Genomic DNA, 26642 nt, shown 5'->3' with positions numbered 1-26642 from the left:
TAATAGTAGAGTAGTACTAGCATTTTTTTTCCAAGGATGATTGTCACTTGCAATCCTCAGTATTCAGATATACATGAGGATTGATCTGAATCAGATGAAGATATCTATGACACTGATATGATAGCTCATAGTCTAAGTGAATTATACATAAAAGCGTACAGAGTTGAAACAAGCTAATGTCACATACTGCACATTCTGCTCTTCATCCTGGAACATAATCAAAGAGCATATATGCCTCTCATTAGCGACACAAATATTTTACTGCATAAACCCAAGTGAACAGTTACTTCCCTGGACTCTATGAATCATATATTGATTTTTCTTGAAACTCCTAGAAGTAGTCATCTATATTATAGTGATACAAAAACTTTATCGATTGGGAATAAGACTGTGAGACAAGCCTTTTAAACCATTTCAGTGCAATAGACTACACACTTACTTGATCATGACTAAACCACTCTGTAAAATGGATGTACCATTCTGCTGTCCAGATTTGAAGAACCCTGAACTGGTGACCCTAAGGAACCTCACCATGGATAGCACAGGTGTCTACAGGTGTACAGCCAGCAATGACGTTGGCGAGGAGAATTGCACCGTTGAGGTCACAATGCAGCGTGAGTGTTTGGGGGTGGGAGAGGCTTTGACTGGCAAGTCATTGCGGCATTCAGCTCACCTCCACCTGCCACACTGACTGATGGCTATTGTTTCAAACTGCAGATGGAAATACATTTATTTCTGCCTCTCTGCTTCCACACGGCCATTAAACTTCCCCAATGCACCAACACAGGAACACAGGGGACCGCATTGAACGTACTACTGGTGGTTACTGGTCACCACCTGTGCTCCAACATTAATGTTTCTCTGTCAGATGAATACATTTGCAGAGAGGCCGGGCGGTCGGGGTTACATGTAAACAAATGGAGAGCTTGATCTGCACAAGCGAGGTGATTTCCATAGTGGTAGTAAATTGAATTTAGGGGTGCATGGCATGGTGGAATTGCCGTTGTATGATGCTGTGCACTTCTACACCACTGGTGCTATAAATGAGAAATTCCGGTAGATGTGCAGTTGTACCTAATGTGACTGATGGAATGTGTTGTGTGTTCGCAGATGTGAGGGATATGGGCATGGTGGCTGGCGCAGTGGTGGGAATTTCCCTGGGTGTGCTCATCGTTATATTAATTATCTGGCTTGTCTTCCGAACGAAAGAGAAAAAGAAGTATGAGGAAGAGGAGACCCCAAATGAGATAAGGTTTGTCCTTTCTCCTTTTCCCAATGAGTTTTCCCTTTCTTTGTGTCTGTGTTCTAACAGACCTGTGCAATAGGGAAGTTTTATAACAGCATTGGGGACGTACTGTATTTCCTCTTTGCTCTAATCAGTTAAATTCTGAAATTAATTGCGGGACGTGTCACACCTATTTATTTCCCTGCAGTCACTATCCTAGCTCATGCAGTACTATCTTGTGTTGCCGCAGACGTTTTTATCGCAAAACAAAAGCAGACATTGTATCTGTAAAGCTGACATTTGCATTGAAAGTGCTGCTGTATGCAGTGGAGACAATTCTAGGGCCTGCTAAGGGTTTACCCAAAGGATTGAGATGTGTGGAAAATAAAATAACACAACTGTGAAGTGTAGAGAAACGTACCGTTATAATATGCAAAGATATGTCATTATTATCGTTGTAATGTAATGTGATATAATCATATTATGTTCCGTAATGTTTTAATTAATATTTATTTACTTGCGAGCAAAATGCTATAAATTGTAGTCTCTAAATTGTGCACACACAGAACAAATTTGTCTTATAGACACCATCGAGCAACCTGAAGCGCATCTTTCCCATAATAAACTCTTTGTAGTAAGTAAATAAACGCTTTATATGAAGAAGTATAGCGATTGTATTTGTTATGCTATATGAATCTTGCTCTTTATTGTCAATGGAGTTCTTGGAGATGTGTGCGCCTGTGGACACCAAGTGACACTAAAGAAGAAAAAAAAAATGTAAAAACACTTTTTTGTATGTGACTGATTTGCATCGGTGTAGGTGCTCATTCATGAATGTAACAATGAATAATGTAACACGTTAGAGGGCCAGCTCTCAGTAAATAATGCAGACGAGATGAAGCGTTTTCTATTTGTATGCCTTGTGACAAGTGGCAATGTGCTTAAAGCAGACCACAACCACTTTGGGTGTAAGGTTTATGACAAACCCCACCTATTACTTTTGCTTTATTGATATATTTTTCGGCTTCTTAGATTCTTTTAAGAAATATGTTTTTACACGAGAGGTCTTTGACTCTCTGTGGAAAAGCCGACACTAATCCCTCATAAGCAGCTGCTCGAATGAGCTTCACAATGCGCAAAAATGCTGACGTGATGACAGTGCCTGATAAACATGACACCACTTACTGTGGCCAGGCAGGCACATGCTGAGAAATAAATAGAGGAGACCCTCACTTTCCATTGTAGTTGTTTTTTTAAGTGTGTCTTGCTCTGACTGATGCCTGTGCATGTACATACAATATATTTTGACACCAGTGAATATTCTTCATGTGCGTGTGTTTGTCCAGAGAGGATGCAGAGGCTCCCAAAGCAAAACTGGTGAAGCCCAACTCCCTGTCTTCATCCCGCTCCGGCAGCTCACGTTCAGGTGCCTCCTCTACCCAGTCAATGGTGCACAACAGCGCCCAGCGCGGCCACCGCCCCCGCCCACCTGCAGTTGCAGCGCTGAAGGAAAACGGACAACCTCCGGGCTTTCCCCAGTCCCCTCCGGCCTACACCACAGTGGTGCCGTCCAAGACCCCCGCGCCCCCTACTCCTCCCAAATTCAACACCAGGAATACGTCTGGTCCGACACCACCGACCCTCATGGTCCCCGCCCAGACCAAGGCCTTTCAGACTGTGTAGGACTGAAAGTTAACTACTTCCCCCAGCCATGCCAGACTCCCCATCCTTAACCCTCAACCTTGCACCCCCTTCCCAAAGGCTAAGACTCTTCTATAAACAAAGAAATGCAACTAGTTAAAAGGATGTAATTAAAAATTCAATACTATAAGTCCAAAAGTACTTCTAATGAATGCATACTTAAAGGGAAAATATGAAATGCTTGTCCCCTACTCAATTACACAAAAGAAAAAAAACAAGATCAGAGACAAGACACTGTTTGTGTCTTATGACTCAAGGAAGGAAGGAAGCACTGTGTGTGGCAAACGGAAAGGACCCCCTTGCCGAGTATTTATCTAATCAAAACTTTAGGCATGTAACAAAGCAAAGGGGTAAAACGCTGAGGAAACTTTCAAAGCTGAGTGATAGTAAAAGTAGCCCCCTCCTACCATGAGATGTTCAAGATGGAGACTACAGATATTTTCTTCTCCAGCAGGAGGATGATGTCATCTTCTATCTAGCATCAGATCCAAAACCACAGACCCCATTTGCCACCTGTGGGTTGACCCAGTTGTGCCCATTTGTGCGGACAGGCACAGTATTTCAGTGTGTCTGTGTGTGCGTGTGTATTTGTGTGTGCGTCATCAACCTCTCTCATGAGAAACTCACGAGGAACTTACTTAGATTCACTCAGCTGACTGAACAGCCAATCTGCTTTACCACCAGCAGGGCAAACTTCAGGTATAAGGATGTAGCACTCACAGTGGAGTTATATCAATGGGATCGTCACCTTTTCTCTGGTATTGGATACCTTTACGTCTATTTAATACATGTACTAGGCCTATAAACAGACCATGTTTTTATTAGAGGGAATAAGCTTTGATTAGCTCAAGTCACATATATATTTTTCCCATCATTTTTTTTATGTTTCTTTTATCCGAGCTAGTGAAAGGCTGACAGATAGCTTGCTCATGAGAAGTGCCACCATTCTCATTTTTTTGGGTGGGAGAGTTTTTTTTCTTTATTTGTTTATTTGCTGCATTTCAGAAGTGAAACCAAAATGTGTCACCATGAATGTGATTGATGATAAGGATGGATGGCATCATTTTCGCTCCCAGGGGGGTACTGAAATAATAGAACGCAACTTTATTTGGGGGTGTTTGTCCTCTCTTCCCTGGTGTTATCTTCATAATCTTTTTATACAGTCCTTAATAGCTGTTGAATCTCAAAGTCTTTACTTGAGTCTTTACAAGCCCACAACTATGAACGACATCCCCTAATCTAGACCCCCCAAGAGGGCAAAGAAAACTGAAAAACCCATATGGGCAGGAATGAAGAAACCATGAGAAGAGATTGCAGATGCTGAGAATCCCACTTCCAGGATGACCAGGCTGCACTGGATGCAGAGGCACACAGCCTGAAGGTATCCAATATTAGCTACCTGCTTTCACTCTTGTAATATGACATGAAGAAATTAATAACTAATGATAGTTTTTTATCATTGACAATTGTACTTGCACTGTGCAGTGTAACTTCACAATTTCACAGTATTGATCGGATCAGAAATAATGGACTCATAGATGAAAGCATGAAAACACACCGCCTAAGAAGTTGGAAGATGCTATGGGGGTAGAGGAGAGATGCTAGAGAACCTTCCTATGGTTGATGTAAAGACCTACAGGTAAAAGTCATCAAATCAAGAAAACAGATACAGCCTTGAAGAGAGATTTGTGAGGTTCAGTTTCTTGCGGCCTATCCTCTCGTCTGCTTCCGGAAGTCTGTCTACTCTACTCCTTGCCTATCTTATCATGTTATGCCCTGAATTAGTGAAGATAACCCAAAGAAGAGACAATGTCTTAAGACATCATAGTGAGAAAGGGTCAATTAGGCCTGAGGAATGAAAAGTATGATCGCTTCAGTATGTATTGAGAGCTAAGAGTATGTATAGTCAGGATTCTGAAACCATTATAATTGAGTGGCTCAATGGCCGTCTGGCTGAATCAGCGGGTGCTGGTGTGTTATTGGTCTGCTTGCGATCAGCCATTTGCCCCTTTTGTCACATAGTCACAGAACCAGTGCGGTTTGATTGAACGTAGCTTAAATTAGAGCAAGTCGCTTTTCTATCAGTGTGCCTTTGCAACCCATTATTCCTTTTCAGGCTTTCTTTGTCCTTATCTTCAGCAATCAGCACACTGTCTCACCGACTCAGAAGGTCAATAGCGGCAAATATCAATGCCACTGCAATAAATCGCCCCGGAAAAAATGAAGCATCCCAACGGGGTGATTTCAGAAGAGTGCAAAATATCAGTTGTTGAGAGAGTAATCCCATGCCACGAGCAATGTACTGTACATTATGTAATCAGTATTGTTTTGTATTGTACATACAGATAGATATATGCACATGATGTCATTTGATTTAATAAATTAGGGGTACTTGAGGGGATATTTGCTCCCTACACACGTAAAAGTCAAATGGAAAACCCAAAGGTGAATTCAAAACATGTTGTTTTGTGTTCTCAATCAGTGCTAGTACAGATTTTTCGCTGAACGGCAACCATTCGCCAAGAGGGTGTTGGCTGCATTTAGTATTTACACAGACCTGGAAATTTTTTTTTTTTTTTTAAATATCATACTCCTATGCTAAATAATTTATTCATTGTTCACCAAGTGATAATGAAGTCTGTGCACTCTGCACAATGAATGCCATAGCGAGAACAATCTTATTTTCCCTTTAATTCTGTCTATAAAAACAGCTTTTTAAACTATATCCAAGAGAAGACTTGAAGTGAAAGCAGCAAGAGCATGCACCACAACAACAAAGTCGAGACTGTGGAGTATAAAGCTGCCCTCTCCAGCGCTAAGACAAATTCATATTAGCATGTGTGTTTACGAGGTACAGTTGTAGAAATACAGTGTAGTGATGTGAGTGTACCTGATTTAGATAATACAACATTTATGAGTCATTCTACTTTCAAGATTCCACTTAATGTTAGGATTTGGTACTAGTGTCTTGTAGAACTGATGTGAAAAAGGAATTTAACATTCAAATTCAAAGATCTGAGGTGGGCTGTGCACTTTGACTTCACATGTGGGACTTTCCATCTGACTTGCCTGTGCAGGGAGAGGGATAGATTCCTTTTATATTAAACTACAGCGGTTCATATCTGACCAGGGAAGCTAGTGTGTGTGTGTGCGTGTGTGTGCATGTGAGTGTGTACAGTGGGGGTGCGTGCATGTTAATTCAGTATAAGCCCCCGGGCCACACCCACACTCTACTGTTAGCCATTCAGCGAATGAGAGGGGATCTAGCCAGGCAAAGTAGCCTTTATTTAACAATGACATGAATGCAGACTGGCAGTATTTATTTTCATTAGGACTCAAAAGTCAATTGAAGCTGGCCTCACAAGCGGCAGCCATGTTTTCACTTGTGGGGGAGGAGTGAGTTGAGACAAGCGTGTACATAATTCATAACTGGGCTTCATGCTTTTACACTTGGCCATGGGTGCACACGCACACAAGAGTATTGTGCCCAGGCAAATACTATATGAAGAAGTTTGCATGTGGACAAAGGTCTTGGGAAGTAGCCTACCTCTTGATCAAATCATCAAAGTCAGGTTGGATTAGACTTCTCAGATGCCTGGGAATCTGACACTCCATTCCAGACTGCTTAAAAGTAGGAAATATCCTATTTTAAATTCCTGAAGTCCCATCTCAAAGTCAAACACAACATTGGGGTACCACCTCAAGGATTGAGTTCTTAACCTCACACCAGACATTTTGGACAATATGCACTTTGAGGAAGGTCAAGCATTGCTAGATGATTCTGGTCCGGACAAAGAAACCTAGACATAATATGAAATTATGTCTTTACCAGAAGACTGAATTATGAATACTGCATGGTTTCCTGTAGATGTGTCCCAATACCTTTGTCCATATAGCTGCATTTCCACAAGCACACAAATGCTCACACGTCTGCTCCTTCAGAATCAGTTTGATGGATGAAATGTTGGGGAGTATTCGTATTGATTAATAGAGGTACTGATGCAGATAATCATACCCACAATAACAACACGCAGGCACTCGCAGAGACAGCTGATGCATTTCAGCAATAGCCTGTTCTCCAAGACGTTGGCTGTCACAAGAGTCAGTCTGAGCACGGTCGAGCTGGGAATCAGGAGGAGCTACTCCTAACGCGATTGATATCGAGCCAAGGCTCACGACATTGAAATTCCCCTCCGCCGTCGATGAAAGCGACAATAGCGGCAGCAACGGTGGAGGAGGAATAAGGGATGCAAGTCTTCCAGCTTTTAGAACTCCTCCATGCGCTTTGACTCAGGTGGCAGATTCCTGACTTCATCCCCATGTGCTGTTTGCGCTTTCTTTTAACAGATTTCCGTTATCTCAGTAGGGAAATAAATCCCACAAACATACACTCTGTATCGTCTTTTAGAGCAGTATTCTATCGACACTGTATGTGTATTGTCTCATCGACACTCAAGTGTTAGGTTAACCTGTGTTGTGTGCTAGCCACAATGTTTTTATGTTTGTTTGAAGGTGTTTTATTTCTGACTTGAAGGCAGAGCGAAATGATGCTCAGACTTTTGGGCCTTGGAATGTGATGCGTTTTCCCCAAAAAATGATGGAGGGTGCTGAAGTCACCCTGGAAAAGGGATGTAAAGGGACCTGCATGTCATAAGAATCTGAGCAAAGGAATGAGAATGCTTTGCTTTGATGTATCATACCTGCATTTGGATAAGGAATTTAAAAGAATCTACAACTGTAAATACATTCACAGAAAAATTTATGAAGCTTTATTTTTGTCTTTTTTTATTTTAATTCATGTACTTTGCACTTTTATGTGTGCTAAGCTCATCATGGGTCTGTGTGGGATGTGTGTGGTCGGCTGTTTCTCCACGACATCTTAGCTGAAGCGTCAGGAGCAGACAAGCTTGGCACAGCGTCACTTAAGGGGACATGCAAGAAGACACTTGTTTCCTTTGTAGATCATCCTTTTTTTTTTCTGCAGTCGTTTGGTTTTGAGTAACCGTGCAGAATTCTTTGTTTGATGACAAAACAATCCATGTAAATATCACAATTTTAAAAATGTATATTTTTACGACTTATGAGTTATTACTCTTTCATTTGCAAATAAAATATTCAATGACAACCTACTCTGATTGCTCATGTCTTCTTTTAAACATTACAATCTTACAAAAAAGTTCTATCCACAGTTAGCTTGCAAGCAAGAAAAAGGCTTTTGTATATTAGCCAATTTAATTGCAGTGTGCATAACCTTGCAAGCTATCCCATGATAGATGATGATCTTTTTAAATTTCGTTGTACATGTGACAATGACAAATAAAGATCTATTCTATTCTATTCTATGATGCAATGCACACAAGCAGCTAAATCAAAGCAGTACAAAGTTTAAACAAAGTACACATTTTATTATAGTACAGTTCTATTTTGATTAGATTTTAGTTTTTTTCCTAGAACATTTTCACTCTTCTAAAACCATCAGGGCTGTTAAAATTTCCTACTCCACAAAAGTGATGGGAAAATGAAGCTTCAAATTTGCTTCATGAACCAGTTGTATTTTTTCGAGATGGCACTGTTGACTTAAAAATTTGTTTAAGAAATGTCTTGTTATTGTGCTTTCAGCCCACTGTTGAACAGAGAGTGAAGATGTAAAAAAATACAGCTGGTTCATAACGCAAATTTGATGTCATGTTCTTTGTTTGGTTTTGATTAGGACTTTGTTTTGTTTTTCTTGTCCCTTCTGTCAGTGTTTAGTATTCCTGGTGTTCTTTATGTCTTGTTAGATCTTTTTTTTCCACCTGTTGTCATTAGGCCCGCCCCTGTGTCTTCCAATCAGCTCCCTCAGCCACTTCAGGTTTTCCTCATTGTCTCATCATTTTGTCTGTATTTGTGCTGCCTTCACATGGTATGAAAAAGATGATCATTTCCCCTAGTGAAGTGAAAAGTGCATTGTGCTAAAGTGCTTTTGTTGTTGTAGTTAACAACATGGGAACATGGCAGACCCAGAGTTGACCCTTCCCTGCTACTTAGGTAAAACAGTATTGGACCTCTTAATTCATCTGCTACTGCAGGAAGAAGATGCAGCAAAACATAGACGGTAAATATAATACACCTATGCTATAATTTTATGGTGTTTTTAAACATGGCAACAAGATGTTATCACAATTGTGTATGCCACAGCACCATGGAGGCCACAAATTAACCAACTAAGAGCAGTAAAGAACACTTAATGCAGTATTTACCATTCACAACACTTTCGCTACTCTCTGCCATGTTGAAAGGTCAAAGTTGATCTCATCTCGGCAGCCCGTGTCTCAAAAATGTTTTCCAGCTTTTCAGTGGAAATTATGACGCGAGTGAGTGGGTGTCCATGTGCATTTTTGACATTGGTTTTTGGTATTTACTTATTTACCAGAGTACGTAAAGGCAGGATTAGTTCCCTCCTTTCTGTTTTTAGTCTTTGTTGGGTCCTCTGTTTTGTGAGTCGTGTACTAGGCTATGTGCTTTGTTCTGTCCTTGTCAGGCTTTGTTATTTTTATGCTCCCCAAGTTGCATTCAAATCTGTTTTGCTAGTGTTTACTTTGCCTGTTGTTTTGATCTTTTGTTTCTTTAGTCTGTTTCTTTAGTCTTTCCATGATCAGTTGATCAGTAATGCCTAGTCTGTCTGTTGTTTTCCTTTTAAATTAAATCCATTTTTATTTGAACCTCATCCCTGCTTCCTTGCTTTCCTGCACTTGGGTCCTCCATTCCCCCGCTTTGTGACATCACTACTCTAACTCTCCAGCAAATGTTTATCATCCTGTATCACAGCCGTTCGTGGGTTTAATGTGTTAAAGCCACATCAAAATTTCATGGGATAAAAACATGTCTTAAATGCTATACCAGAATTTGGAGGTCAAATTGTCTGACCACAAATATTATCAAAGTTGTCTGTGTCATAATGGTGCTCATTTCAGTGGTCATCAGTGTTTTGGATATAGTTCATTGTGTCATTTGTATGCTTTACACTTGGTGTACAGTTTAATGGCAGCATTTTGTTTGCTCTTTATTTCCAAATCTGAACAGTTACTGAACATTATTGTAGGTTTTTATTGATGGACCTCATGACTAAATGTACACTATTTATGATGCATAAATGCTCTCTGAATAGCTTTTACAATATACAATAATACTCTCTATTGGAGATTACATTTATCATTTTATGAGTGGAGCCTGTTGTAGGTGCCTTAATATTAAAAATAAACAGTCTCCCTGATACTAGAATGGTTCAATCGCATCTAGCATCAGCTGTCAAACTCCTAAAAATGATTGAAAATAAAGTTAATTATTCCTTTTTGTCTGGTGGAGGGACGTCCTATGCTATGAGACTCGTTGTTGGCTCTTTGGGTGAATGGACTCAGCAGTGCATGAGAGACTTTGCTTACAGTTCCCTCTAGTGGAACCTGGTGATACAAACAGCACTGATAGGCTTGCCATTTATCTTCTGTGTTGTTCCCTTTGAAATTGGATGGTCAGACAACTTCTATAACCAGCTTTCAAAATAATTACATTAAGTAAAAGGAAGTTCATTTGAAGACTTAATTGGTAGAAATCCTATGCTGGCCTTTGATTTGTTTTATTTCCTGCAACTGAACTCGTGTGAATATGTTGATTGACACATTCATAACAAAAGCTCTTTGTTTAAAGATTCCATTTCTACATAATTTATTTTCTAATCTGATGGTCCATTGTCCTCCAAGCATTGAAATGGAATAGCCGCCCTTGGTGTGCGATGAGTGTTACCCTGTGACTCGTGTCGTCAGTATATCGTACTCTCTGACAACTTATCCAATTATGGCGTTGCCATGAATCCATAGAGAAAAGTTAATAGCATGCTATTTTTTGACATTTATTCACTGAAGCACTTCCACTTTAAATCTTTGAGTTTTCTTTGCACTTGACGAGCAATGCGTCTGTTCTCTCTGGCTTAAATTGTAAAACCAGCTATCATTCTGACATGCGCCTAATTCAAGAAAGCATTCATCCATCCATTTTTTTTTTTTTTTTTTGCACGAGTTGTCATTAGCCCATCCCAGCCAAGAAGCAAGATAGGGTGAACTAAAGTCTGGTTGCCTGCCATGTGTATGTCACATGGAAACAACCATTCTCAGTCACATTTACTCCTATGGATAATTTGATATTTAGCAGTTCTGCCTAATTCCTCATTGATTGATGTCCGCTTGAAATATGTAAATTCTGTCAGGCAAGAAAAAGTATGCTTAATCTACACCAGCACAACAAAAACAAGGACATGTTCGAAGCTTCCTCTGTGTGTTATCAGAGTAGGAAATAATGTGGGTTGTCGGCTGTAACCGTCCATATCAAATTCAAATCGCAGGTGAATAGCATTGCAGATGTAACGTTTTGGATCACATGTGCAGTGGGCCTAAGAGTGGGTGAACATGCAATTTAGCACTTGGTGTGTGTGTGTATGGTGTACTTGAGTCTAGAGATGACCTACATAGCACAAGTCTGCTGTCGTAGCTGAACTGACCTGTGAGCGGCCACAGGTTGCCACAGGGCGTAAAATAGAAAGTAACATATCTTATTTTTGCAGCTGTATCAAATGAAGTTGTTGATGAATTTGTCATTTTAACACCAAGCGCAACTCACCTTGGTTAATCGATCTTTGATAACCAGCAGTGACCGAGCATCATTTTAAATTAGATTACAGCATGTCATTTAATTTGTTTGATGTTATACGGGGCGCTCTGATTTGACTCTTGCAGTGAGTTGTGTATATTTGAGCGTTCTGCACAGGACAAGGTTAGGTTGGGCCCACGCTGTCGTATGCTGATTGCCTCTACAAATGGATGATGGTCTCAGTGGAGGCAGGAGTGCTTCAGGGAGTGAAAACTGCTTCCGTAGCACCTCACCAAGACTGAAACAGAGAACTGGGAAAGTGTTCAATCTTACGAGGCAATGTATTTGCTCCTACATTAAAAAATGCTGGCAAAAACAAAACGTCCCTTTGAGCACTACAAAAATAGGAATGAATGTTACTAATTGGGCCACATTTGATCTGGAAATTAAATAAATGGTTTGAAAAAAACTCTGTTTGCAGCTGACGTTTCTCTTGTATGTGTACCAGTATATGGCGGCGTGAATGCTGTGTGTGCATGAGCACACTAATGAGGACTCAAGTCAAAGTAGTCCAATTCAATGAGAAAGCTCCAGATCTCAGTTGAGAAATTGATCTTTTTATCATCCCTGCAAAAGCTCTGATCACCAAAATGCTGGGAAAGAAAGCCTGATGATGCACTTCCCGTCTTCCAGCGTCTTGGATTGTTTGAAAAAAACTTTTGCAAAAAGTGTTAACAGAAAATCCAATGATAAATGTGGTTTTAACTTTTTTGCTACTCGCTTGTTTCGATGATAAAAATAGAAGAACAACGATGTGGGTGCTATTGACTGACATTATGTCACCAGTAGCAGACATGGCACAAAAGTTGAAAAGTCTTTATCAAGTGAAAGCAGGGCTGGGCACTCAAGAAAATTAGACGTTCTAACTGTAAGAAAGCTCGGTGCGCTGACATCTCTCAGTGTAACCTGAGTTTATATACTGTAAGACCTCAAGTCTATATGACAGAATAAAGGTTGACATAACAGGACAAAGCATATAAGGGAAATGGCAATTTATGACACAATGAACTTATGACAAAAGGATAAAGCACAAAGGATCAGCAACTTTATAACGACTGATCCATCGAGATACGACAACTCACCGACGGCCCGGGTCACAACACATTAGGCCTATTACATGCAGCAGTCTTTTAAATGTATTTTCCTATGGAAATTACATATACTGTATAAACAGTTGCATTCAAAATCTACCATTATAAAATTTGAAGTCATTCATATATGCTACATTAGGTTATGTCACTTCTATAATATCAGGATATAATACCCAGGCTGCTGTTATTTTTATTAGATTGTTTATGTTGTTGTAAAATGTCATTCGATGTTTTTAAACAACATATATCTCGGAAAAAATCAACGTTGTTGTATAATTGATGAGAGTTAATCTTTAATCTTAATGTTTTTCATCTGTATTGCATTTCATAATATTTGAAAAAGCAAAAGGTATAAGGTTGTATTTGTTATGTCCCTATTACATCTTTGTGGACCTATGCACTTGTTCATGGTCTTCCATTTTGATTTTATTATGCAGCAAATTCATTTGTGTTTAATATTAGTTTCATTTTAATCTGCTGTTTTCGCAACAAACTAGTAATTGGCCTGGCTTTCGGTGACAGTGTAGGAAATCAAGCTGATAAACCACAGAGGCAGTTAAACCCTCTGCAACATAATTAGATTCATATAATCCAAACAACAAAAGACATAATCCTGTTTGAATTTACAGAGTTCTCTTGGCGTTTAACTGGCAGACCAGTGAACAAAATGCAGCCAGAGAGATTATAAAACTGATCCTTTTATTGGATCGCAAACCACAAGTTATGCCGCATTATGTTATGCCATATGTCATAGTGAGGCCTTGAGTGTGTGTGCTCATGTGCACGCGTGTGCCTGTGTATGCATTATCACTTGACTGTAAATAATAATCATCATCATCATCATAAGTTAATGGAAATTGATTTTCTTTAAATTAATGAATTAAATACTCTTCCTGCAGTTAGTGAAAACATTGTAGCAGATTCACAGATATATGGAAGAGGATGGATGGATGGATTAAGGCCAGTGAAGAAAAAAAAGGGGGGTGACAGGATTCTGACTTTTTTCTTCTTCTCAGAATTCTGACTTTAAAGTGAGAATTCTGACTTTAAGGCTGACTTTAAAGTCAGAATGCCCACTTTCTGACTTTATTCTCAGAATTCTGACTTTAAAGTGGGAATTCCCACTTTCTGACTGTAAAGTCAGAATTCTGACTTCATGAATTCTCACTTTTAAGTCAGAATTCTGAGGAAAAAAAATCAGAATCCTGTCACCCCATTTTTTTTTTCTTCACTCGTCCTAATCCTCTTCCGTACACATGCCATGTTTACGCGACAGTTAGTGTTAATGGAGAAGTGAAAGCAATAGGGTTCAAATTTGTAGATGCACTCCAGTGTAAAAACAGGCGATTTTTGTTTTGTGTGTTGGCGAAAGACTCGTTTAGCTCATTTGGGCTTGCACCTTCACAATAACCAAGATGTGCTTGTTTTTACATCTACAAAAATAGAACCCATGATGTTAACTTGGCACTCTGCTCGGGAGCTGACCACAGTTCAGAGGATGGAAAAAAAATAGTATTGGGAATCTTCATCCTAACGACACAACTCGGGCGCCCCCAAGGGCAACTCCTTGGAGGCTGCCTCTTCCAAGGTCCTTGGTTAATGAGCAAATGCAGGGACATTGATTTAGTCTCCTTCTCTTTTCCTATCCCCTCCCTATGCAGACTCTAGACCACAGAGTCTCTCGGGCCGTGGCTTAACAAAGCCCCACCAGAGTTATTCTCTTTGCTCACACTCGAGCGCAACATTAATTATCTACCAATGTAATGTAGACTCCAGGCCAATTACAGTAGTGAGCATACTGAGTTGATGCAATTCTTTGCTTTAAAAAATCTGCTTGTGTGTTGCCTGGTGAGCCAAGCACAAATTATTATAGACTAGTAAAATCCTAGCTATTTTAATTCAAGTGGACCAGAAATGCTATAAATATTTTCTGGATGCACTGTAGCATGAAAGTGTTATGCTAGTGATAAAAGGTCCATCCATCCATTTTCCATACATATGTACTAAATTAAAGACTATTGTGTTGTGGGTGTAACGATGCATAACTGATATTGTAAACACTGGAATGGAAAAAAGACTCCCATGGTGATGAAAACTTTGTCCACATGGTGGCACAACAGCGTCACCCTTCTTTGCCGTCCTCTCCTTCAAGGCTTGCTTTATTTTTGGTGAATGTAAATGGACCTTCACTTGTATAGCACTTTTCTACCTTTGGCACTTCTTAATTCACCTACTGATGACATACCATCAGGAGCTACTGGGGGTTAAGCATCTTGCTCAAGGACACTTAAACATGGTCTGAGCCATGCCGCCGCATATAAATATGTTATCTGTTGCCTACTTCATATTGTGCAGTACAAAAATGTGTATTTATGAAGGTTAAGGAAAACTGTACAGAGAATGTAGAGATGTTATGCTTACATCATAATTTTGAATAAATCCCGCCATAAAATACACATAGAGAAGCAAGCAATGCTGTCAGACTTGTCCAATGCTCTTTTTGCGTATAACTATACTATAATATATATATAATACAGTGGTTGTGCTTAGATTTTTTTTTTTTTTGTCACAACAGGGTTTAAAAGATAATCACTGCTTATTTTACTGTGCATTGACTTAAAGCTGGCAGTTGTGGAAATGACAAGCTACATTCATGAAATTAACAAAGCAATGTTCAAAGTACCTCATTGTAATTCTCTGTCACTGTTAGATTATAAGCGGCTTTCTATTAGCCAGATCCACTTCAAAATATGGTTTTAATGACTCATAGCGACATCTACAGAAGATTCAAAACGAGAAAGTACTGAACATTCATTATGGGACAGAATTAAATGGAAATATCTGGTACTTCACTTGACATAAAACCAGAAGTCGAGTGATGTTGGGCATATTAAAGCCCATCATGTTTTCATTCCTAAAAAAAAAAGAATGAGAGAATGAAAAATAGCTTCATAGATGGAGGATCTGTCAGCCTGTGCTCAAATCTTGGAATGCTGAACAAACCTTTACACACACATTGTTAAACGTATCCATATAAATTACATGCATCGCGACTGCACCGTCAGCAAGATCTGAATCTGGATACATTCCTTTTATTATTTTCATATACTGTATTGTGCATAATGTCCTTGTAATGTAAAACAATACAATATATGAGCACACTTGTTTTTGCTAGTTGCAGGTTTTGCTCTCTAATTATCATATTACAAAATATAAATCTTAAAGAAAAATCGATTATTGTTACTTTGATTATATGTTTGATCGGACTTGAAAGTAAATCACCACTTTAAAGGTTAATTATGGACACAGATTACAGTATACAAGCGTTCGACAATGTTGACCTTCTCACACACAAAGTAAACAGAACGACACTAAAGTCACCTTGACTTATTACGTAAAGTTTCATTAGTGGTTTCAATTTCAAATAGACGCCATTCAGGGTCAAATCCAGATGACACCCCATTTGAACAATGTATCAGTGTTAAATCCCAGACTCCACAGGCACTTTTCTTACTGTGTGGTGTTAATGCGACTGTTTTTAATACAGTCCCCGAGCTTTTGACACTGGCCAAATTGCAGTGCCAAGTGTGCCAAATTCCCAAACATGAAAAACTAGATTTGCCTCAGCATGAAAATCTGCTGAATTTACACAAATATGCAACCACAAGTGTTTACCAACTGCAATCCTTTTTTCTTTATTTTCCAACAATGATTTCCTGAGTAATTTATTTGTTAAATTGAAGGAAGTTTTGATTCACCCAGTTACCGTAATTTTCGGACTAAAAGTCGCTCCGGAGTACAAGTCGCATCAGCCATAAAATGCCCAAAAAAGTGAAAAAAAAACACAAGTCGCTCCGGAGTATAAGTCGCATTTTGGGGGGCAATTTCTTCAACAAAATCCAACACCAAGAACAGACATGAACGAGCAACAACAGGCTAAACGATAGGTATGCTAACGTGACATAAACACAAACAAAGAGCTGAGAACGGGCCTGACGTAACATTCAGAGTTATTAAAAAAACTATTACATAAATAACACGTTTATAAAACCATCTGTGTCACTCCAATTCATTAAATCCATCAATTGTCCTTTGTCAACAATGGGTGCGCGCCGCTGACGGCGCTTGCACTTCAAAATATTCCACATGCCCATATAACGATATATAAATTAGATATCAAATAACTATTATATAAGCAATAATATTATCAAACCATCTGTGCACTCTAAATCATTAAATCCATCGATCAAATTCCTCGTCCTTTGTCAACAACGCCGCGCGTGCGCCCTGACGTCAGCCTTGTCGTTATTCCACAGATCTAGTATATAACTATATTGTAGCGTTAACAAAGTACAAGGAAAGACGTGGGTTTGGTAAACGGCTCTTTATTTAACAAAACAAACTTCCAGGCGTGTGGCGGCGTGGACTTCCAGCCACGGAGGTGGAAGAGAGATCCATAGAATAGGACCGGGCGTGCGTAAAAGCCATGTCCGAGCCCCATCCACCGTCCCCGGACAGCCACCCGGCCGAGCGCCGGCCCCCGACTTCTATCCACGGAGGTGAAAGAGAGCTCCGTAGAGTAGGACCGGGCGTGCGTAAAAGCCATAATAGTTTTTCAAACCTTCTGTGTCACTCCAAATCCTTAAATCCTTCAAACTCTTCGCCCTCCGTGTCACTTAGAAACAAAGCCGCTAATGATGCCGGTAGTACGTGGGGCCCTTCGTCATTTTCGTCATCCCGTGATCAATCTTTGTCCTTTTTGTAAACAACCGCCACGCCGCGTCGCGCTGCTGACGTCACTTGAAATTCAAATTACAGTAATCCCTTGCTACATCGCGGTTCGTTTATCGCGGTTTCACTTTTTTTTTTTTTTTTTAATTTTTGAAAAAAAAACACAAGTCGCTCCTTATTATAAGTCGCCCCCCCACCCAAACTATGAAAAACAACACGATTTATAGTCCGAAAATTACGGTATTCATTTTTGTGTACGACTGTGGCAAACTAAATTGATCTGTAGTCATATGGGGACATTGTGTAGCCATGACAAACAATAAAAAAAAAAAAAAAAAAGGGAAATATGGCTGTGTCAACCTGTTATTTGCTACCAGGTGGACTTAGCCTGCCATCTGGTAATGGCACGGGTCACCGCATGACTATTTTTATCTACAAGACAACGCCATCTCTCGCTACTTGCCTCCCTCCTGCTGTTATCCCCTTAAAGCGTGGACATTTTCTTCACGGATAGAAAAGCAGAATCAGTGGAGAAGGGGGCGGGAGGAGTGATGTTAGTTTTAGGGTAGATTCTCCTAATAAAGCACCCTCTTTCTATGGCTATGCATCACAACCGAAGGGCTCAAAATAGCACATCCCTACAGAACATCCAATCCGATTCTGCACACACCAGCTCACAGCGCCTGTATACATGACGCACAGGATACTATATATTGCAGGGAACCTGGCTTTGGGATTCCTTCTTCTTTTTAAAGATGAATCATAACATCTGCTTTGTCCTACCGATTGAATCATCTTCCATTCTGTCACAATGCCTCCACACTGTCTTTTTTCGGATCGTTCATTCAAAATCTGGTTAAATTGCAAAGGAAATGGAAGACATGAAATAATGCTGTTTAAATTGTCTGCAATTTTTAACCATCCCCATTTTTTGGCTGTCCGTTTTAACACAAAAAAATATTCCCTAATGTACAAGAGGATTGTATAGAACTGAGCTAACGGGAGTGTTTTTGTCTCTTTTTGATGGGTCTGTCTTTTGTGTGCATTTAGCACAGTGTGCTCTGTGGTTACCTCAGTGAATGCACGCCTGTGAGTGAGTGAGTCCAAGTGGAGCAGGATGAGGAAGTAGAGGGAGAGAGGGAGCTGAGAAAGGAGGCTGAAGACGTATGGTGAGTGGGGGACATTGTGCATGAGCAGCAACCGGAGCGGGAGGAGGTTGTGATTCCTCAAGGAGAGCATCCTTCTGGGTTCAGTTTTAGCCTGAAAGGGGACACCCCCAGAATCCCCTGTGCCCTCGGAAGTACAGTTCTCCTTTATCATGTAAATGGGAAGAGCAAGAAGAGCTAGCTTCACTTTCTTTTTTGAATCTGTTTGGCAGATGGCAGAATGATCTTTGACTCAACTCCATACCAAGGTAGCGTATGCCACCTCCGGTTCACAGCTTTTTATTTGTATTTGCTTGCTGCATACATGTGTCCTGCCTGCATGGTTTGCCTTGAATGTGCTTGAGTGAATGAGCCAATAAGTGAAATGTGATGCTCTCGTTAAATGTTTGGGCACTGTCAGGAGGGACGTGATAGCTCAGAAGTACTTTGACCCCATCATCACCTCATCGGCGATGAGACTGAGTGGACTTATTTGACTTGTCAGGTATCTTGAAATAAAGGTGCTTCACCTTCACAAGCAGTCAGGTAATCTGAGGTAAAGATGAAGGGTGCCGCTTCAGCGTCAGCCCAGTTTTTCTCACCTGTCAGCAGCCATAAATAAAGTCAGTGTTGTTTTTTCTCTGCAGTAAACCAAACAGAGGTGGCTGGCTAGAAATAGTAAGGGGTCTCTAAAATGGAGATGGACTTCCTTTTAAAAATGGGGTTTGCCTTGAAACAGGAACATATTAAGTCACAAATTGTCATGACATTTCTGACGTCGGTGTGATTAGGGAAGCAGAAAGCAAAATGAGTCATACAATTAGGACTTTATTAGGACCTTATGTTGTGGTCTGTTTGTAACTGAGGATTAGCATCAGGTGACTTGGATACAGGCCATTATTTCTTTTTATAAAAGTCTTCACACAATGTTCTTGCTTCTCCCAAACATCTGACACCATAGGACGCATATTGTTTGAGTTCCTTAAGAAAATACAAATCGGACAGTTTTTCAATCTAGGGAAGTTTGCTCCCAAAACAATAGTGTGTTAGTCAGACACGCACACATACTCAACATGATCCTCATAACAAAGCTTCAATCAGAACATTGATTTGACCTGATTAACAAGTAAGTGTTATAATCACTGAGTGGGTGTTATTTGTAAAGCTTATTTCCCACCTTTAGTTTGCATTCGATATTATTCAATCTACCGTATAGTAGACCCTAGGTCAACACAATACCATCCCTTAATCAGTGTTTAACATTTTTTACTGGGCCTTTGCACACACAGTGAAACCTCCATTTAGGAATGACCTAGTTTATGAACATTTCAAGTTATCTACAAAACTTTCAATAGAATAGAATCGATCTTTATTGTCATTGTCACACATGTACAACGAAATTTAAAAAGTGCCAACCGATTTGTGCATAAAATAAAAAATAGAATAAAAATATAAAAAAAGAACATACACAGACAATCATTTTTTTTAGCGGCATTTAATGTGACTACCGCTGTAGGGTAAAAACTGTTGGTGAATCTGCTAGTTTTTGACCTAATTGATCTGTAGCGTCTGCCTGATGGCAACAGTTCGAAAAGGGAGTGGCCAGGGTGGGAAGTGTCCTTCAGAATGTTCTGTGTTTTTTTGAGACAGCGGGTTCTGTGTAGGTCTTCCAGTGTGGGGAGAGGGCAGCCAACAATCTTCTGTGCTGTGTTGATGACCCCTTGGAGCTTTTTCCTCTGAGCTGCAGTGCAGCTGGAGTACCAAACACATATACAGTACGTTAAAGTGCTTTCTATGGAGCAGCGATAGAAGGACACCAGCAGTCTTTGTGTAATGCTGTACCTCCTAAGCACCCTTAGGAAGTAGAGTCTCTACTGGGCCTTTTTTAGCAGCTCAGAGGTGTTCACGCTCCAGGTGAAGTCCTCCTCGATGTGGACTCCCAGGTAGCGGAAGGAGGACACCCTCTCCACACAGACCCCGTTGATGATAACTGGTGGAATGTCCGTTTTATTTTTCCTCCTAAAATCAATGGCCAGTTCTTGGGTTTTAGCCGTGTTTAGGAGCAGATTGTTCTCTCCGCACCACTCCGATAGCTGCACCACTTCATCCCTGTAGGCAGACTCATCCCACTTTGAGATGAGCCCCACCACGGTGGTGTCATCCGCAAACTTCACAATGGTGTTGCTGCGGTGGGCGGGGGTGCATGTATGTGTGTAGAGCGTGTAAAGCAGTGGGCTCAGTACGAAGCCCTGTGGGGAGCCGGTACCAAGACTGAGAGGTGTGGATGTATGACGGCCCACTCTCACCCTCTGGCTGCGACCCGTCAAGAAGCTCTTAATCCACATGCAGGTATTGTGTGGAAGTCCCAGGCCCCCCAGTATGTCCACCAGTCTGTGGGGGAGGATGGTGTTAAAAGCAGAGCTTAAGTCCACGAAGAGCATCCGCACATAGCTTCCCGGCTGCTCCAGGTGGGACAGTGCAGCATGGAGGGCTGTAGCTACTGCGTCCTCTGTGGATCTATTTGCCCTGTAGGCAAACTGGTGGGGGTCAAAACCTCTGAGCAGGAGTGATGTGATGTGACCCCGTACCAGCTTTTCAAAGCACTTTATCACCACCAGGGTGGGTGCGACTGGCCGGGAGTCATTAAGGCTGGTGATGTGGCGTTTCTTGGGCAGGGGGACTATAGTGGAGGATTTTAAACAGGATGGGACGGTGGACTCGGTAAGGGACTGGTTGAAGATCTTTGTGAAGACTCCAGCCAGCTGATCTGCGCAGTCCTTCAGGACACGCCCAGTGACGCCGTCAGGACCCGCAGCCTTCCTCGAGTTGATGGTCCGCAGCGTGCGCCTCACCTCGTGCTCCTTCACTGTGAGGGTGAAGCTGCTGCGGACTGTGGGATGTGATGTGGCCGCTTCAGGTGGCTCGGACTCGAACCGGGCAAAGAAGGTATTAAGGTCCTCTGCCAGTGAGGCGTCCCCTTCAGCAGCTGCGATGGTGGTTCTGTAGTTGGTGAGATGCTGGACTCCCTGCCACACCTGCTTGCTTTTGTTGCTGTCCAGGTGATCCTCAATCCTCCTCTTATAGGCAAGCTGGGCCTCTCTGATGCCTCTCCTCAGGTTGGCTCTGGCTGTGCTGTAGAGAGCCCTGTCCTCAGACCTGAGGGACAGGGCGGTGTCCCTCTCCTCCAGCAGCCGAAGGACCTCCCGGGTCATCCAGGGCTTCTGGTTGGGGTATATCCGTATAGGTTTGTCCACTGTGACAGTGTCTGTGCAGTGCTTGATATAACACAGAACACTGTCTGTGAACACGTTCAGGTCCCGGTGTTCGAAGATGTCCCAGTTAGTCCTGTCGAAGCAGTCCTGCAACTGCTGAGAGGCGTCATCAGGCCAGGTTTTAACAGTTTTAGTGATGACGGGAGCTGATTTCCTGATGGTGGTGTATGCAGGGATTAATAGCAGTGACATGTGGTCAGACTGGCCCAGGTGAGGTAGCTGTTTTGCCCTGTAGCCTAGCTTGATGTTGGAGTAGACCTTGTCCAGAGTGTTAACTCCTCTAGTGGCACATTTACCATGCTGGTGGAAACTAGGGAGTGCTACTTTCAAGTCTACATGATTAAAGTCCCCTGCTATGATGTGGACTGCGTCAGGATATCTGCTCAGCTGGCTGCTAATACTGCCATGTAATAGTCCAATGGCTAGCTGAGCATTATCGTCATGACTACGGTAAATTCACGAGGGAGGTAAAAGGGCCTGCATTTAATAGACACATACTCCAGGTCCGGGCAGCAGTGACTGTCTACAGTCACCATATTAGTACACCAGTTGTTATTGACGTACATACAGAGCCCAACCATCCCCCCCCCCCCTTGTCATTAACCAATGACCTGTATTTAGGGACTATTTTCTGTGTAAGGACGGTCTTGGCATGAATGGCTAACTTCCATTTTCCCAAAACCATGCATTTTAAGTGAATTGAACTGTAACAGTCAATAAGTGTGAATGTGAGTTTGGATGTTTTTTGTTTTTTTTTTGTTTATACCCAAAGTCAACTGGGTTGAGTTCTAATTACCAAGGTGAAGACGAATTGAAAATTAAGATAGGTTCCAAGATGTCGTTTTCCTCCCTCACAGTCAAACTGAGTATTTACCAGTGAGTAATCTTAAGCAACAGTGTCTTTACTAACATTGTTTTCCATTGGGTTTAATAAAGCCCAAATCTCAAGATGCCTGTGTTAAAAGTAGATCCTTTAATAATCCCTCTGTTAACAAACAACCATTTTTAACATTCCTGCACTAATCACCTACATGCCCACTCCCTCATAAACATCAAAAGCTACACAAGCTTAGCGTACTTGGCATACCTGAGTGGTATTAGGAGGTGTTAATGAAAGCCATATTGACCCCACTTTGTGTCCAGACAGATTTTATTCAGTTATAAATTGCTTTAAGACTCAACAGCCCTTGACATAATTCTGATCTAAAATATATAGTCAAAATTTTCCACGTATTAAGAAGTTATATTTCATATCAAGATGCATGTTCTTCTTTTGATTTGTAGCACCCAACCCCCACAACCACATGATCCACATCACTTCTTGATCTGATGTGGCAGTCACTCCGGTAATGTGTAAATCTGGACTCATCAAACCTCCTGACCTTTTGCAAAAGCGCCTTTGCAAATGTCTTTTTGCTTAATTAGTGTCACTTCTGAGGCATTTTCTAAAGGCTGCACAGCTTGACTTATCTTTCTACATTGTGACAGTTACCATATTCACTTTTACAGCCATTGTGCCTAATTCTTCTGCTGAAATGTATGTTGGAGTTTTAGCAAGTGTAACTGTGATTAGCACATCTGCCTCTCTAGTCAAGAGGTTGAATTTCATCTTAAGAATTCCATCTTCCTCCTCTATTCCAAATACATTTGTTAGTTTAGTTGACGACTTATTGTACAGAGGTGCGGATGTGAGTTTGAATAGATGTCTTTCTATATCTGCCCTGCAGTTGGCTGGCAATGAATCCAGGGTGTCCCCCATCCTTTGCCCCCTACTCACCTGTGACGCCTGTGACACTGGATGACTGTTTAACTGTAGTGTTTTTATGTTAGGTCAGCTACGGTATGTGATTTAAATAAACATAAATTAACACAGTACAACCTTAGCTCCGACAATGGAGTTTACTTGCAACTGCTAAATGTGTAAGCAACAGGCAAGAACAATACATAATTTATATCTGCCATCATTAGATTTAAATGAAAGTACAGTATTATTACTCCTGAATTATAAAACAGTCATTAGCAGCTATTATGCATGTGTGGTAACTAGGATGGGATGGATAGACAATGCTACCTTTGGAATTACACCCAAGGGATTAACATCAAACAAGGCACACAAATTCAATGTTACTGAAGAGCATGAAACTGTGTTACGTTAGGAGAATAATTTTAGCTTAGTTAAATAATATAACAGAATTTAAAAGGAACCCTCGGACCTGAATGTCAACGATGGGGCCAAGACCTCTACGAATAGCGAGAGGCAGTCTGTTGCTGTCGCTGGATGGCCTTGTGTGTAAAAACAAACCAATAAATATTTTAAAAACCATATGTGCTGTAAAACAAGTAGACATTTTTACAGCATCGAAAATTCGTTGAGGGACACAAAAAGACATCTCTGGTTAAATTTTACGGTTGACTAGTGTAATGAAAATACAATTTTCCCTTCCCTGTGGCGTAACTTAATAAAGCAATTGGTTGCACATGGAATTCAACAGTAATAACTTTTTTTTTCCTTCCCTCAGAAATAGGAGGCAAACTTTTCGGTATAAAGATGTATCTCTGCGTGACCTCAATCTGGACTGACAGGTTCACTTTTGATACTCCTCCAAACTTTTGCTGTTACAAACAGCCTCAATTACACGCACAGTTAACTCCATCAATTCATCTTGAAGAGAAACACAGAATATATGAAACTCTTCTTTTCACTCTGCACATCTGACACACTGATAAAAGGGTGCCGATACACTGGATCACAGCTCTAAAGGTATTTCTGAACCAGTAAATGCCGGCTTTTGCTTCTTTTTATGTATCTTTATTGACTTCTTGTTTGTTATCATTAGTCAATAGCATACTATAGGGAGTCTGTTCAATTTAGCTAATGATTCCATAATGACGAATTATTTATATTCAGAAAAACTCCACGGAGCTTATTCATTGTGGTAAAAAAAAACAAAAAGAATATTTTCTCCACCTGTGACTAATGAGTAGACAATGCTGAGGTCCTCAGAGAAATTTTGAGACCCTTTTTCATGGGCTGAATATGGAAAGACCCTTCACTTTAATTAACTACTTGTAGCTGTTTGCACATGAACGTTGATTTGTTTTTTCTAAATGGGAAGGAGCCTGATGGGAAAACCTCTAAGCGCAAGCTGTGCAATTGTAATTATAATGGTTTCGTAAGGATTTAATAGCATGACTATTGCACGAAAGCTCAACAACCAAAGACTAAATTTAGTGCATACGCAGAGAGCAGATGCTGATTTGAATTGTGATCGATAAAATTGAGTCAAATAAGGGTTGTTCCTTTTCAGACAAGGACAAGTTGTGGAGAATAGACAGTTGATGTACTCATCATTATCATAAAGTACAGACACTGACTCTGCAGACTGAGGGTTAAATGTTCTATCTTTGATGCCAGAGATAGGAACAGCTTTCATTAGTTTGTGATTCTATATTGTCTAACATCTCACGCCTTCCCACGCAGGTTGTCTTCTGATTGAATTCTTATCAAGAACGAGCAGTGACAATCCTCATTATCTCAATGTAAATCTCTGCTTCACTTTGCTTTGATCTGTGCTCGTATAAAATATTGGTTAATGGCTTATTTATATTCAAAGTTTGCAATAAGGTCGAAATTACAAAAGCCCTTGCTGTCATATTGTAAAGTTTTACACAATCGATGTGTGACTTCCCCCCCCAAATGGCATATTTAAAGGATATTTTTAGCATTATGCATACAGAAGGTTGCCTCTGTGCGTGAGCCGACTCTGAGGACAAAGGAATAAAAGTTAACGTATTCAGCAACCTTTTCAGCATAAACTAATATCCCCCAGAAAGCCACAAAATGTTTGATTTACTGGGTGATGGATTCATCAAACAAAGAACACATTTTAGCGATTCACTTCGAAAACCTTAGACAGACATAGGAAGAGTCAAAGTTTAAATCACTGGGGTGAAACAACTGATGAAGGTGCATGTAGATTATTTATTCCAAACATTAGCAACAGATTGTGATAAATGATTTTTTTTTTCCTCCATCCATGCTTGTTTTGCATTGTCCATTTATTTCAATAAGAAAATCAACGCACAGCTATGTTACAGCTTCAGTAGACAATCTACATAAAAAAACAAAAGCAATTAGTTCGAACGATGGTGAACAAATTTTGACTGAAAGCAGATAAATATAGAAGCGATTATGCGTCGTGTCGTTGCTGTGGAAACCGAGCTGTTCCTTTGTGACCTCAAACCTTGTAAGCAAATCCTTTAGGAAAGTGTCTCGTGAAGAGGTGTTGGAAGCAGAAAATAACATCTGCACATTATTTATCATCCAGCCTAGTGAAATGGAGTTGCAAGTTAAAGGGATTGGCAGATGTTGAGAATGTGACTAACAAAATGCCTGCAGCTTCCTCGATGTCTACCATTTGTCACACATACTATGTACATTTTCTTGACATTTCTATTTGCTTCTCAACCTTTGGTGTTTGAAATTGCTTGGTCAGATTTGTTGAGGGGTTTGTCAAACCCACCATGAGACCCAATGTGTGATCTAATCTGTTCCTTTCTTTTGGTAATTTTATTGGTAGAAATGGGCAATTGCGCCGTAATGGGAGTGAACACACTTTTTTTTCTTGACTAATTTGCTTTAGATTCAGCACGCAAGCGGCACGTGGGCTAAATGATGAAAGCAGTCCAAATTACATGTAAAAAGAACTGCAAAAAGATCTCCGCTTGTGGATGATCGATGGTCCCTATGAAATAGGCACTTGGAAATCGCGTTCAACCCCTGATCGTGACTCCTGGT

At 40.7% G+C, this 26642-nt stretch overlaps 1 protein-coding gene across 1 annotated transcript in view; it reads left to right on the top strand.

Moving 5' to 3' along the window:
• clmpb (CXADR like membrane protein b) overlaps positions 1–8055 on the top strand; it is a 61268-nt gene extending 53213 nt beyond the window's left edge. The window contains exons 5-7 of the mRNA XM_037267095.1: positions 492–614; positions 1111–1252; positions 2572–8055. Of these exons, the coding sequence (XP_037122990.1) occupies positions 492–614; positions 1111–1252; positions 2572–2908 (602 nt within the window). The 3' untranslated portion in view covers positions 2909–8055. The remainder of the gene's footprint in view (positions 1–491; positions 615–1110; positions 1253–2571) is intronic.
• The last annotated feature ends 18587 nt before the right edge of the window (positions 8056–26642 follow it).

The sequence above is a fragment of the Syngnathus acus genome, chromosome 13 (genome assembly GCF_901709675.1).
Source record: "Syngnathus acus chromosome 13, fSynAcu1.2, whole genome shotgun sequence".
Taxonomy (NCBI): domain Eukaryota; kingdom Metazoa; phylum Chordata; class Actinopteri; order Syngnathiformes; family Syngnathidae; genus Syngnathus; species Syngnathus acus.
This window is presented reverse-complemented; position numbering and strand designations above follow the sequence as displayed.